The following is a 14,913-nucleotide window of genomic DNA, read 5'->3' on the forward strand; positions in this document are numbered from 1 at the left end:
CCTCTACTAAAGTTTGTCTACAGATGCAATGTCTTGGCAGATGCAGTCATCTCAAGAGTGACCGGAGGCAGGAACATATATTTGCATTTGACTTTTATACCTATGTAGATTAGGTAATATGCTGAAGTTTGCCAAGCAAACTGATTAAAGTATTAATATAATTTAGTTATAATAATTCATGTATATGAATGATATATAACAATATATAATACATTAATGTATGAAATATATATAATTAATTATATAAATTGAGTATATTATATAAATATAAAGGTCAAGAAACAATACTGTATTAATATGCAATATATTAATACCTAAAAAATTAAGATATATCAATAATATTAATAACATAACATCAATAATATGTATAAAATATATTAATAACAGATTCCATATCAAATGGCTCATATACATCTTTAATATAGTTTATATCAAAAGTCAGGGGTCAGGGATGAGGTGGGAACAGTTACTGAGAACAAGAAACTTTCTTTAAGATCTGAGCAGTCTACAAGACATTCCAACATCACTCTGACCTACCCTCTGTCCAATTTCTGGCCTTCCTTGTGGTATTTATCTCTTGTCTTCAGTCTGAATCAAAAGACATCCTGTGTTCTTCCTATGTTTAAGGTACTTTGATAAGTGACTTTAATGCAATGATGACTATTAGGTCAACCAATTCATTCCCTAATAACTTACAAATGAGGTTAAATGACTACCCATATTACTATAAACAAGGCAGATTGGGAAAAATAATATGAGACAATGAAATTCATTCTGGGTATCCTGGACCAGGGAGAGGCTGGGTGCTTGAAGGAAACTAAGGAAGGTTCCATGGAGGAGATGGCTTTGAACCTGGGTGGGATCCTGAGGTGGGCTCTCCAGGTGGAGGTGTTGTGAGCCAAACCAAGTGTCCCTGGGTAGAGTGAGGGTACAGTGAGTGTCTAGACATGCTTGGTGCCAGGGGCATTCTAACAAATTTAATTGTAAAAGTAAAATGTACAAAGAATTCTTAAAAATTAACCCCCTTAAGAAAAAATATGTAACAATAACATATATCATTATCACATACGTATTATATACTATATATTGTTACAATCAATATTATATGTACATGATATACAATAAGAAAATAAGCCAATTAAAAATCGGGCAAGGCCAGGCACAGTGGCTCATGCCTGCGATCCCAGCACTTTGGGAGGCCAAGGTGAGCAGATCATGATGTCAGGAGTTTGAGACCAGCCTGGCCAATATGGTGAAACTCCCGTCTCTACTAAAAATACAAAAAGTAGCTAGGCATGGTTGTGCGTGCCTGTAGTCCCAGTTACTCAGGAGGTTGAGGCAGGAGAATTGCTTGAACCCGGGAGGCGGAGTTTGCAGTGAGCCGAGATCGCATCACTGGACTCCAACCTGGGCGACAGAGTGAGATTCGGTCTTAAAAAAAAAAAATTGGGCAAAAGATGTGAATGGACAGCTCATCAAAAAAGATAGATGGCAAGCAAGCTTATGAGTAGACACTCAATATAATATGTCATTAGGAATTGTGAATTAAAATCACAATGAGATACAACTACACATCTCTTAGAATGGCTAAAATCCAAAATGCTGATGGCACCAAACATTGGCAAGGATGTAGAACAACTGTAATTAATTGCTAATGGGAATACAAAATGATACAGTCACTTTGGAAGACAGTCTAGCAGTTTCTTACAAAGCTAAACAAAGGCTTACCACACAATCACAAAATTATACTCCTTGGCAATTACTCAAATGCATTTAAAACATCTACATACAAAAATATGCACAAAAATGCGCATAGAATAATTGCCCAAACTTGGAGGCAACCAAGACAGTCTTCGATAGGTGACTGGATAAGCAAATCGTGGTACATCACACAATGTAATAATATTCAGCAATGAAAAGAAATAAGTTATCAAGCCATCAAAAGACATGGAGGAACCTTAAATGTACATTGTTAAGCCAATCTGAAGAGGCTACCTGCTGTATGATTCCAATTGCATGACACTCTGGAAAAGGCACAACTATGAAGGCAGCAAAAAAAAATCACACACCTGGGTTCATGTTATAGGCAACCCAACAGTGTGCATAAGTTACCATGCTTTTAATGTGTCCCCCGAATTTCATGTATTGGACACTTAATCTTCAGATGCATGTATTAATGGCATTTGGAGATGAAACTTTTAGAAGGTAATTACGATTAGATAAGGCCATCAAGGCGGAGCCCTAAGATGAACTGGTGAATTTATAAGAACAGGAATGGAATACAGAGCTGGAACGCTCTTGTCCCCTTCGACATGTGATGCCTGGCACCTCCTCCGGACTTTGCAGAGGGTCGCCACCAGCAAGAAGGCCCTCATCAGAGATGGCCCCTTGACCTTGGACTTCCAGCCTCCAGAAGTATAAGAAATACATTTCTTTTCTTTATAAATCGTCCAGTCTCCGGTATTCAGTTATAGCAACAAAAAACAGGCTAAGCCATGTATTGCTTTAACATAGAAACTTTTCTGTTTCTTTTTTTTTCCCCAGTAGTACACATTGCATGCTAATGCTCATGACTAATATTCAGAATTTAGTTATTTATTAAAAGAATACAGATTAGTGGACTAGATAGTAGATATCAAATCAACCTAATTGTTTGACAGGTAAGAACTAATGTCACTTCACTTACATTACAGAAATTAATTTACAACCTCTTTTTGGTTTAATTTTTTAGATTTTTCTACCTAATTCAATTATAATGATATGCCCTGTATGAATGAACATACTTGCACTAAATCTAGCATAAAAATATAGTTCCCTAAGCTGTGTCCTTTCAACTGGATTTTTCTGTAAATTATTCTCAAGTTAACCACTAAGAATCTGTTTAAATTTGGCTCCTTTTGGTCCTGCAGAGGTTAGAAACAATGGTAGTATAGAAAGTATCCAGTGGATTAAATTGTAATTCAGTGAATTTCTGAAGTAGAATAACTACTATAAGGCTCAAAAGCCATAAGAAATGAAAACATATTTGCTTGTTTAGGCACGAGATGAAAAATACCATTTCCATGTGTTGTTAACAAGTTTGTTCAGAAATTCCTAACAAAGCTTACGTCGACAGAGTTTGTAGTAATGGAAGTCTTAAGATAGCGAAACTGAAGATAATTTCCACAGTTTGTTTCCATTTTCAAAACTGTCACAGGCTTGATAGTATTAACCATCAACCAGCACGCACACAACTGTTAAGGCTAAATGTTTGCTGTCCATTCAATCATACTCGGAGATTTTTTCTTAATAGAAAAATATCGGGGAAAATTTCCACCAGTTAATTTATTTGGTCACTTACTGACGCTGTCTTTTTTTTTTTTTTTTCTCCTGATGTTGAGATTCTGGAGCTCTTTTAGGGACCTTGTTTTTGTTGCCTAGTTTTCAAAGAATATATGTTTTCCAACAATGTTCACTACAGAGCCTTGTGCACAAATGTACTTAACTATCTCCAGCTTGGGGAAAGGAGGGTCTGGTTCAAGCCCATAAATGTGTGTGTGCAGGGAAGTCCTCACTTCTGAACCAGGAGCAATGACCTAGCCAAGTGATTTTTTAAACCCTATGAAATATATTTTATATATATCATCATTGTTGTAACTTCAGACTTCACTTGAGTTGTCTATCTTTCGCCTTTCTTTGGCCAGTCTCAATTACTTCCAGAGCATACTTACATATAACAGGACCTTGAATTTACATAACATCTAATTATTAAAAACAGCAAATGATATACTGAGAATCTATGGGCACTTTACCTTTATGAATGGCGTTAGTAAATTAATGCAAATATCCTTCAACGCAGTCTAAAGAATTCAGAAAATACTATGTAATAAAAAGATAGTATGCATAGCAATTTTTAAGAACATCAAGAAGGAAATTATTACTTTAAAACAGTAATGTGTTTGTTACTACCATATTATTGTGATCAACAGGAAGCCAATGAGGTCCTTTTCTCACATTTTTTTTTTTTCCTTAACATGGCAAAAAAAAAAAAAAAGTACTATAAACATTGTCACAAAACTTCACGATAGACTAGGATGTGCATGTTTCCAGAAAGGACGGTGCCCTGTAGGGCATAAGGTGAAACTTGGGCAAAGTCCTGAGGATTCAAAACAGGAGTGGCCTGTGGAAAAGAACACACAGAGTGAATCCGTACAGTAGGGGAAGAGCCCCTGCTGCTTGTGTGACCGTCAGTGGGGAGAAATGTGTCTGTGCATATATGAAAGGCCACAGTGGGATTCTTTTTTCCCCCCGATTTTGAGATTTTGGAGCTTTTTTAGAAACCTGGTTTTTGTAAGCATGACAAAAACTGGATGGCATGCTATGTCTGGCCTTCAAGTTCTTTAGCTATTTTCTTTCCAAACGACTAAAAGGCTGTGATTACAATTATAGTCCACCTAAGTTGGAAATCTTGAATGGCAGTCCTAATAGCTACTTTTGAAAAATTTTTTTAAATTTTTTATTTTTTTGAGATAGAGTCTCGCTCTGTCACCCAGGCTGGAGTGCGGTGGTGCCATCTCAGCTCACTGAAAGCTCCGCCTCCCGGGTTCACGCCATTCTCTTGCCTTAGCCTCCCGAGTAGCTGCGACTACAGGTGCCCGCTACCACGCCCAGCTAATTTTTTATATTTTTAGTAGAGACGGGGTTTCACTGTGTTAGCCAGGATGGTCTTGATTTCCTGACCTCATGATCTGCCTGCCTCGGCCTCCCCAATTAGCTATTTTTACAACTTAAATAACTGAAGATGAAGGCAATTTATTTTTAAATTAACTGCTTTCAGGATAAGATTGGCATTCAACTGTAACTTCGAAGTACATGCAGAGTGCAAGCACTGCCATCTCCCTCCACTGCTGTTGCTTAGACAGAGTCATTTCACTGCTCTCCAAGCCGCTGTCCTGCCTCCCCTGGTGCATGGTAGTAGGGTTCCAGAAGGCTCTGTGACCATCTAGAGCTGGTAGACAGAGCACAGCTGATAACACGAAGCCTGAGCAGGTACTGCTCACCTGGAATCCCTATGGCTCACAGGATGTTGTAGTCTTCTTGGAAATGGACTTGTTCTAGTCTATGGCAGAGTTTGTGTGCACTGTGTGGAGTGGTTTGGAGTAAATGCAGTGACCTGCACACCTTCACGATCCAGTTCCCTGGGGTTTTCGCTCCACAGCTCTCCGCTGGTTCTTGAATACGCCTGGAGCTCCCGCCTCAGGGAATACGCACCTTTTGTTCTTCCACAGGGAACACTCCTTCCTCCCTCCCCCTTAGATCACCATGGCTGGTCCTCACCTCCCTTAGGTGTTTCCTTAGCTGGAATCTTAACCCTAAGACCATCATGATCTACCCAATTGGGGATTGCATCCCTTCAAATACTCCCTATCTCCCCTCTCTTTCTATTTTAACAAGTTTAATTAATAGACTTTATTTTTTAGGGCAGTTTTAGATTGTTTAGATTCAAAGCAAATTTGAGCAGAAAGTACAGAATTCTCCCATTACCCTCTCCCTAACCTGCAACCTCCCACACCATCACGTCAGAGAGGGGCACATTCGTTCCAGTCAGTAAGCCTACATTCACACGTCATTATCAACCAAAGGCCATGGTTTACATTGAATTCACTGTTGGTATCAAACCTTCCATGGGTTTTAACAAATATATAAGGACACACATCCACTATTACTGTATCATACAGAGTCGTTTCACTGCCCTAAAAATCCTGTTCTTCACCTGTTCATAACTCCCTCCATCAGAACCCCTGGGAAACACTGCTTTGTTCCTGTTGCCATCGTGTTGCCTCTTCCAGAATGTCATGGAATTGGAATCATATAGAATGTAGATCTTTCAGACTGGCATCTTTCACTTAGCAATATTCAGTTAAAGTTCCTTTGTGTGTGTGTGTGTCTTGTTTTTTTTTTAGACAGAGTCTCGCTCTGTTGGCCAGGCTGGAGTGCAATGGTGCAATCACAGCTCACTGCAACGCCAGCCTCCCGGATTCAAGGGATTCTCCTGCCTCAGCCTCTCAAGTAGCTGGGATTACAGGCACCTGCCACCATGCCTGGCTAATGTTTTGCATTCTTAGTAGAGACAGGGTTTCACCACATTGGCCAGGCTGGCCTCGACCTCCTGACCTCAGGTAATCCACCTGCCTCAGCCTCCCAAAGTGCTATGATTACAGGCATGAGTCACCGCACCTGGCCCCTCTGTGTGTTTTCATGGCCTGATAGCTCATTTCTTTTTAGTACTGAATAAAAATTATCAGGATGTACCAGAGTTTATTTATGTATTCAGCTACTTGGTTGCTTTCGGCCCTTTTGTTTTTGTTGCCTCCATAGTACTTATAACCATCTCACATAGTCATTACTCATTTAATTTTTGTCTGTAGCATGAACCTTCCTAACTCTACTATAATCTTCATGAAGTTATGGATTTTTCTGCACCTAGAACAGTGCCTGTTAGTGCATAGTAGATGCTCGAGAAGTTTATGTTCAATGAAAGAATAATAGAAAGACATTTCCCAACAGGTACAAAAGGTTTGAAATTTATCTCCAGTCAAATGCCATGACACAATTAATACAAAGTCCACTGATAGCTATATGAAGGTCACAGAAAATATCTAGCAAAGGTATAGCTAAAGTGCTTAGCACATTGCCCAGAACAAAGTAAGTATTCTTCGGATATTTGCTTTCTGTGAAAACGTGAGCTCCCTGAGAGACTCTACCTGTCTTATTCACCTGTGTATTCTGGGCACCAGGAACAAAGCCTGGAACACGGTGGATGATCCAATAATATTTTTGGGTGGATAATCAATACATCTCAATCTAATGGTTTTTTAATTTAATGATTCATTAATTTACCTGTCAGGTCCTTTTAGTGAATCAAAGGGGTGTTTAATCATTATTTATTTTTGAAGTAATGACTTGAACACAACCAAAATTCACCGTGCTGTTTGGTCCATGTTCAACTGTAATTTACTACTGTAATCTGAAAAATAACAATTTCATCTTTTCCATGGCTGTTACTAGTATAGTACATTTTAAAAGCAATTTAAAAATCCATTTATGTGCAAATGTTTTGTGAACGTATCACATGCTAGGTGAAAATTCTAGGAATAAAGAGAAGTAGATGAATGTCTTCAATGGCTATGAATTTTGAATGACTGAAGACTTTATAAAATTAAAAATAAAACAAATAAAATAATCCTCTTCTAGAAGCAGCAGATGTGGAAAATCTCCATAAGGACAAAATCAGATGACAGAATTATTTAAGAGATGCCTCTTCTTGCCCTGAACCAAAAAAAGTTGAGAACAAGAGAGCCTCTATCTTGTTGAGGCAGTAAGGAAGGATGTATTTTGTGAAGGGAAGATATAACATCTTTATGAATGAATGTAACATATTGTATATGACAGAGGTCTATAAACTTACCCATCACTGTTAACATCTGATACGACAATGGTATATCCAAAATAAGATGCCATCTGCAAAGGAAAATCAGGAGATGACATTCTGTGTCCAAACAGTCAGTTTTGTAGTCATGTCTCATGTTATTCCTGAAAGATTCATCTCATTGTGGTACATTTTTGCATTTAAATTTGTAGACTCCTGGAAGTTGCCAGGGTCCTCTTGCCTCATTTAGTCTAACCCCTGACCCAATGAATAATTTTCCCCATAATAACCCTGACATCTGCTTGGACACCCTCTGGGGCTGTTCAACAATCAGCCCATTTAATTGGTGGACACAGCTATCGGAATGTTCACTGCTAAATCTGGCGCTTTCATAACTTGTAGCACTTAATCCCACCAAGTTCTGCAATCTCGAATCTCACAGAAGGAATCTAATTCCACTTCCATATGATGTTGTATGAAAATATTTTCAGGCCAGGTGCGGCGACTCATGCCTGGAATCCCAACACTCTGGGAGATCCAGGCAGGAGGGTCACTTGAGTCCAGGGGTTCAAGACCAACCCCGGCAATATGGTGAGACCACATCTCTATGAAAAATAAAACAGAATTAGCAGGGCATGGTGGCATCTGTAGTTCCACCTAACTGGGAGGCTGAGGTGGGAGGATCTCCTGAGCCTGGGGAATTCAAGGCTGCAGTGATGTGAGATCACACAACTGCACTCCAGTCTGGGCGACAGAGAGAGACCCTGTCTCAAAATAAAATCGTTTCACTTGGCTCACCATCCAACCTCTCTGTGTTAGAGATACGATATGTGGTACCAAAACACAGATGACACTTGTGAGTGCACTGACTACAAGAGAAGAGTTAGGTAGGATTTATGCTTCTTGCTTCAGAGGAAGAATAAAATGTTTTCATGTTGGGGGAACCCACATCTCAGTGTCAGTTTGTATTGTGCTCAGAGTCAACAAAAGCTCCTAAATCCTTTCCATGAGTGTGCCTAGTATACTGCAGTCTCTCCACATTTTTTTTAATTTTTTTTTTTTTTTTTTTTTTTTTTTTTTTTGAGACAGAGTCTCGCTCTGTTGCCCAGGTTGGAGTGCAGTGGCGCGATCTTGGCTCACTACAACCTTCCCCTCCTGGATTCAGGAAATTCTGTTGCCTTAGCCTTCCAAGTAACTGGGATTACAGGTACCCACCACCATGCCCAGCTAATTTTTGTATTTTCAATAGAGATGGGGTTTCACCATGTTGTCCAGGCTGGTCTAACTCCTGACCTCAGGTGATCCATCCACTCGGCCTCCAAAGTGCTGGGATTACAGGTGTGAGCCACTGCACCCAGCCTCCCCACATTTTATCTCTGCAGTTTTCCTTTTTAAACCTGTTTTTGGATTTATAATCTTTTCAGGATTTATACTCTCATCAGATTTGACCCATAGTTTCAGCTTGCCAATTTTGCTTCCATAGTGTGCCATGCATTGTTTGAGGTGACGTAACTTCCTATCATGCCCTCATTTAATGAACACGCAATCCCTTAGAAGGCACGTGCCCCAGGAGACAGAGACTTTGGTCTGGTTTGTTTACTGTTCTATCTGAACTTCCTGAGCAGTGTCTGGACCAAAGTAGGTGCCAAGTGCCAAATGCTCTTTGCAGAGAAAATGAATATACGAGTTAACAAGTGGCTTGTAACAACTCAATTCTTGCACCTCTTTTCTCTATTCCAAACATAGATCATGAAATTCTTACTCTTTATGTGGCGGTGTGTGGCCTTCACTCAGAAGAATTTCATCTTTTATGAAATTTCATCATTTATCACCTTCTGGGGTTCAGGATTACAGAACTGGGTAGTATTGAGGAGAAGAAGTTATAGAAAGGCTAAATTTAGCAATGTTTAAAAAGTTTCTAATGATAAAAAGTAAACAAATGTGGGCAAAGGAGAAGCATTGCTAGATTCTCATTCACTTATTAATTACCACCACTTAGGAATAGTTGTTTGAAATAGTCGTTCAATATCTATTCAACTTCCTGCTCATCTCAGTCTTACTTCTCCAAACCTTCCAAAAGAACATCAGGAGATGTAAAATGCTTTGTTGAAAATGTCAGAGTAATAGACTAAAGCCCCAAATTATAGCAAAAAGATGTTAAAATCATTTTGTGTTTATTTTTAAATCTGCTGATTTCTCTTCTTTCATTTTTTTTTCAACAGAGACAGTGGTCTCACTATGTTTCCCAGGCTGGTCGTGAACTCCTGGCCTCAGCCATCCTCCTGCCTTGGCCTTCCAAACTGCTGGGATTACAGGTGTGAGCCACATTTCTTTAAATACTGAGTTGGTACTTCCATCTAAGGGAAGCCAGTTGTGAACTGAATTTGTCTCTCCAGACAATCGATTTTTCTCTCCTCTTCAAATTAAATTCACATGGTTAATTTTAAATGTATCACTTCCACAGTTTGTTCATATTTAGTTTAAAATTAAGTGTGTAGTTCTGTTCGTAAATTGTCACATATTAGTTACAAACACAAGGAGTTCATTTTAGGTTTGTCCTGCATTCAAACATGGAGGCCTGAATCTATATCTTACTGACATAGAGATGCAATCATTTATGATCATTATAAGCACACGTATTTGCATGCATCTCAAATTATAGAAGATTTAATGGCACATGGGAATTTAGTGGCTTTTGTTTAGTCAAAAGACGGGAGAGAGGAAGTGGGATGGGAAGGAATTAACATTTCTTGAAGAGTTATGTGCCAGGGAATCTTCTAAGTAATCTATAATCCTTGATTTATTTCATTCTTAAAAGGAGCTCGGAAGATAAACATTTTATTCTTATTTTGCAAAGCAGCTCAAAGAGGTCAGGTAATTTTCCTGTGATCTCACACAGTTCATGAGGGTGCAGTGGGAACTGGAATTCTGATCTGTCAACTGCAGAAGTTCAGGCCCTTTTTACAGAGACATTCTTCCCATATCTTACATCAAAAGCTTCAGGCATTTATAGACTATTGAAAGATTCATGTTAATACAAAACCACTTCCCGTTGTTCTTAGAAAAAAATTCCTAATCCCAAACACCACCCACCTCCCCCACCAGTCTCCTATGAGTAGCCCCCATCCACTCCGTCCTCAGCTCCTACATCTCTCTTGCTTACAGAGACTGTGGCCTTCACTCTGCTCTTCACACATGTCCGGCTAGTTCTTGTTTGAAAGCCTTCGTATTAGCCTTCCCTTGCCTGGAAGGTTCTAGATAAGATGGCATAGTTGGCTCTGTCTTGTCATTCACATTTCAGCCCAGACATTGGCACCTCAGAGGCCTCCCTGATCACCCCATCCAAGGGCTTCCTTGCCACCTCCCTCCCGTCTTATATCACTCAGCTTTATTTTCTTTAAATCATGGTTCACAATCGGAAATTATGAACATTTATTTGCTTGTTAATAAACTATCCCTCTCCATCCCCTGCCACCTCACTGCTGCCTGAGAGCTGGGTGGGATCTGACTGTCTGATGCACACGATTGCAACCTCAGTGCCTAGGACAGTTTCCAGTACATAGTAGCTTCTCATTAAGTATTTGTTGAATGGATGAATAACTGATATCAATATTATAGTCTACTGGTAACCCAGAGTGATTTTATTTATTTGATATTAAAATGTCTCTACCTGTTCGCCAGTGAAATTCTGAATAAACGTCATATCTGTAGAGTTAATGATTGAAACCTGAAATCATAGAAATTAAACAGGTTACACCATTTGACGTAGAATTGGAGCCCTTTTTTAAAACTACAACTTGAATCATTTAAAATTTTTTGGAAAGTATGATAAATGGTTAGCTAAATGTAAAACAAAAATGAAAGCCCACAGAATGATCTTACCTAAAAAAAAAAAACCAATTGAAGTTTTTCTTTGTGGTTAAGTCTGAGATGCTTTCAGACAAAATGCATGCTTATTAATCTGAGCTGGAGAAATAAAAGTTAAATTCAAGAATATTGAGAGTGATTAACTTGACAATCGGTTGATTTAACCAGGATTTTTGTCTAAATCCATTTCTGTTCTTGTGCTACTATAAATTGATCATTATGGTTCTTTGCAAGAAAAATTAGGTTTTAAAATGCTATCCACAAGGCAAAAATATTCCTTTTAATTCTACCTTGCCAAACATGATGCTTTCTAGATACTTTTGCAAAAGATGAACTTTATTTAAAATATGGTTTTCTTTCAGATCTATTTATTTACTTTTCCTAATTTCATAGTGACGGGTTTGAATAGTAGCACCCCAAAATTTCATATCTACCCAGAACATCAGAATAAGACTTTATTTGGAAATAGGGTCTTTGCAGATGAAATTAGTTAAGGATCTCAAGATGAAATCATCTTGGTAGGCTCTAAATCTGATGGCTGATGTCCTTATAAAAAGAGGAGAAGACACATGTAGACACAGAGGGTAGAAGGCCACACAAGGATGGAGGCAGAGACTGGTGGGATGTTGCCACAAGCCAAGGAATGCCAGGGACTGTCAGAGGCTGCAAGGGGGCAGGAGAACCCTCCTATCATAGATGCTCTGATGAGAATATCGTCCTGCCCACAATTTGATGTCAGATTTCTGGCCTCTAGTACTGTGAGTGAATAAATTTATGTTGTTTAAAGCCAGCCAGTTGGTGATTCTATGTTACAGCAGTCATAGGAAACAAATAATAAATTTACAATTAGTTAAATTTACAATAAAATTAATTAATGCAATTAATTAAAATAACTGAAATAACAATTGCTTTTATTTCTACTGTATGAGACATATTAAGGTGTTGATCATAACCATGGCATCCTCCACAATAATTCTCAGATTATACCCACAGGTAGGACAAGCCTTGTGGGTATGTGACTTGTGCAGTCACACGGGACCCTAGATGGGTCCCATACTTGGTTTAATGCTCTGATGTTGCTGTCCTGAAATTTTTGATAATTTTTGAACAAGGGGCCTGTGTTTTCATTTTGCACTAGGTCCATCAGTTGCCTAGCTGGTCTTGCACATAAATGAGAACACATCTAATCTGGCTTGTTTTCCTTCCTTATTCGTAAGCAAGCAGGATGAATCGGGAGGAGGAACTCCTTAATAAAGGAATTGTTAAAAGACTTAAAAGTTGCATAAAATGAAACATTTCTTTGCATATACAGATGGTCCTTAAATTATGACGTTTCAACTGACAATGGTTCAAAAGTGATACACATTCTGTAATAATCATACTTTGAATTTTGAGTTTTGATCTTTTCCCAGACTAGCAATATGCAATATGATGCTCTTACTTGAGATATGAACACTTTATTATACAATAGGCTTTTGCCCACCTGTGGGCTAATGTAAGTGTTCTGAGCATGTTTAAGGTAGGTTAGGTAAGCTATGATGTTCGGTGGGTTAGGTGTATTAAATGTGTTTTCAACTTACAGGATTTTCAAATGATGGGTTTATTGGTATGTAATTCCATCAAGGAGCATCTGTGCAAGAAAATATCCTATTCCTATAATGCATTCTCAGTACTCACATATCCAAAATTCTGTGCTCCTCTTGGAACTCCAGCAACCAATTCTGGGGATGAAAATAATCATTTAGAAGGGGAATTACACACAGCCACCCACACACACCCACACACCATATAATAAATAAGTGGTAAAGACAGTGCTTTTTAAATGAGTGTCTATCATAACAGAGCAGGGGTCCCCAAGCACCAGGCCATCAACCAGTACCTGTCTGTGGTGTGCTAGGAGCCCGGCCACACACACAGTAGAAGGTGAGCCTCAGGTGGGCCAGAACAAAGCTTCGTCTGTATTTACAGCCACTCCCCATTGCTCACATTATAGCCTGAGCCCTGCCTCCTGTCAGATCAGCCGTGGCATTACATTCTCACAAGAGCACGAACCCTCTTGTGAACTGTGCACGTGAGGGATCTAGGTTGCATGCTCCTCTTGAGACTCTAACTAATGTCTGATGATCTGAGGTGAAACAGTTTCAGCCCAAAACCATCCCTCACCCCCACATCTGTGGAAAAATAGTCTTCCATGAAACCGGTCCCTGGTACCAAAAAGGTTGCGGATTGCTGATGTAGAGGGTTGGAAATTTGAAGCCAGGGCTTTGCGTGTACTTTTGTTTCTTCTCCAGATAATAGAAAACAGAAAAACAGAGGTCGTACCCCTTTGTCATACTTTGACATTTATGTCTTCATTGGGAGTCTTTCTGCACTTTGGTCTCTAGATCATGAACCTGGCTTCTTGGGTCTGCATGCGATTTATAAGCTAGACCTCTTACTGTGATTCTTCCAGCTTTTACTATAGTGACATCTTTTGTACTAGTATAAAAATTACAGTTCTGGTTCCATCTCAGAGTCAAGGGAGGGAATGGGATCAGGTGCGAAGCAGAGAGGGGAACCTTGGACAGGAACGTGGATGATTCATCTACAGCAGCAGGAGAGCAGGGGGAGCATGCTCTTGAATCATAAAACAGGGTTCAGAAAAACTAAGCAATCTGGATAGACTGCCAGGAAATTGACGGAACTGGTAGTATCCTGTCCAGTTTTCAATAATCTTTATTTGGTATAAATTAAGTTCTCCTGACACTAAAAGCAAACCACAATCAGATATAATAGGGCTGACTGATTTCAGAGTCAGGCCTGTGGGTGAGGACAGATTCTAGAGGATTGGGCCATTTGAGAATCATGGCAACCACGACTTCTCCCATCCCACAAACATCAGGAATTTTGTTTTTAAAATATCATTCATCCCACCCAGTAACGGTGAAGTCTGCAATCTCATATGACCACAACTCTAAGGAGTTATTAAATGTAATATTGAGTAAAGATGCTCCTAATTTTTTAATAAATTATCAGGACAGCTTAATTGCTTGGGGTCTAAGGCAAGTCTGAACTGTCACTCAACTACAAAAACTATTCAGTTGGAAGGAAAAATAGACTTTTCTTTTTCAATAATTCAAGGTGAAATCTTCAGAAGGACCTTTTTATTATTATTATTATTATTTTTTTAAACAGGGTCTCACTCTGTTGCTCAGCCTGGAGTGTAGTGGCATAATCATCATGGCTCACTGCAGCCTCAACCTCCTGGGCTCAAGCCATCCTCCTCCCTCAGCTTCCTGAATAGCTGGGACCACAGGTGCATGCCACCATGCCTGGATAATTTTTGTATATTTTGTAGAGACGCGGTCTCACTATGGTGCCCAGGCTGGTGTCAAACTCCTGGGCTCAAGCCATCCACCTGCTTCGGCCTCCTCGAGTGTTGGGATTATAGGCCTGAGCCACTGTACATGGCCAGAAAATTTTTAATAATCAATATAATCAGGAAAAATTTAGATCCTTGGCCTGGGAACACATGACTTGAGTAGCATACTGACTAGTGAGAAGCAAAACTATTTCCTTCATTTGCAGCTTAGAAAGGTTCTATCACTGTCAAACTCATAGTTGGTGAGTAGTACAAGTCGAAAATTGACAGCAAAGTC

The 14,913-nt window shown here is 39.3% G+C and overlaps 1 protein-coding gene across 1 annotated transcript in view; it reads right to left on the reverse strand.

Moving 5' to 3' along the window:
- ITGA8 (integrin subunit alpha 8) overlaps window positions 1–14,913 on the reverse strand; it is a 205,425-nt gene that overhangs the window by 132,161 nt on the left and 58,351 nt on the right. Inside the window, exons 9-11 of the mRNA XM_073018751.1 lie at window positions 12,953–12,996; window positions 11,079–11,135; window positions 7,448–7,500 (exon numbers count right to left, since the gene is read on the reverse strand). Coding sequence (XP_072874852.1) covers window positions 7,448–7,500; window positions 11,079–11,135; window positions 12,953–12,996 — 154 coding nt within the window. The remainder of the gene's footprint in view (window positions 1–7,447; window positions 7,501–11,078; window positions 11,136–12,952; window positions 12,997–14,913) is intronic.

The sequence above is a fragment of the Chlorocebus sabaeus genome, chromosome 9 (genome assembly GCF_047675955.1).
Source record: "Chlorocebus sabaeus isolate Y175 chromosome 9, mChlSab1.0.hap1, whole genome shotgun sequence".
In the NCBI taxonomy this organism is placed as follows: domain Eukaryota; kingdom Metazoa; phylum Chordata; class Mammalia; order Primates; family Cercopithecidae; genus Chlorocebus; species Chlorocebus sabaeus.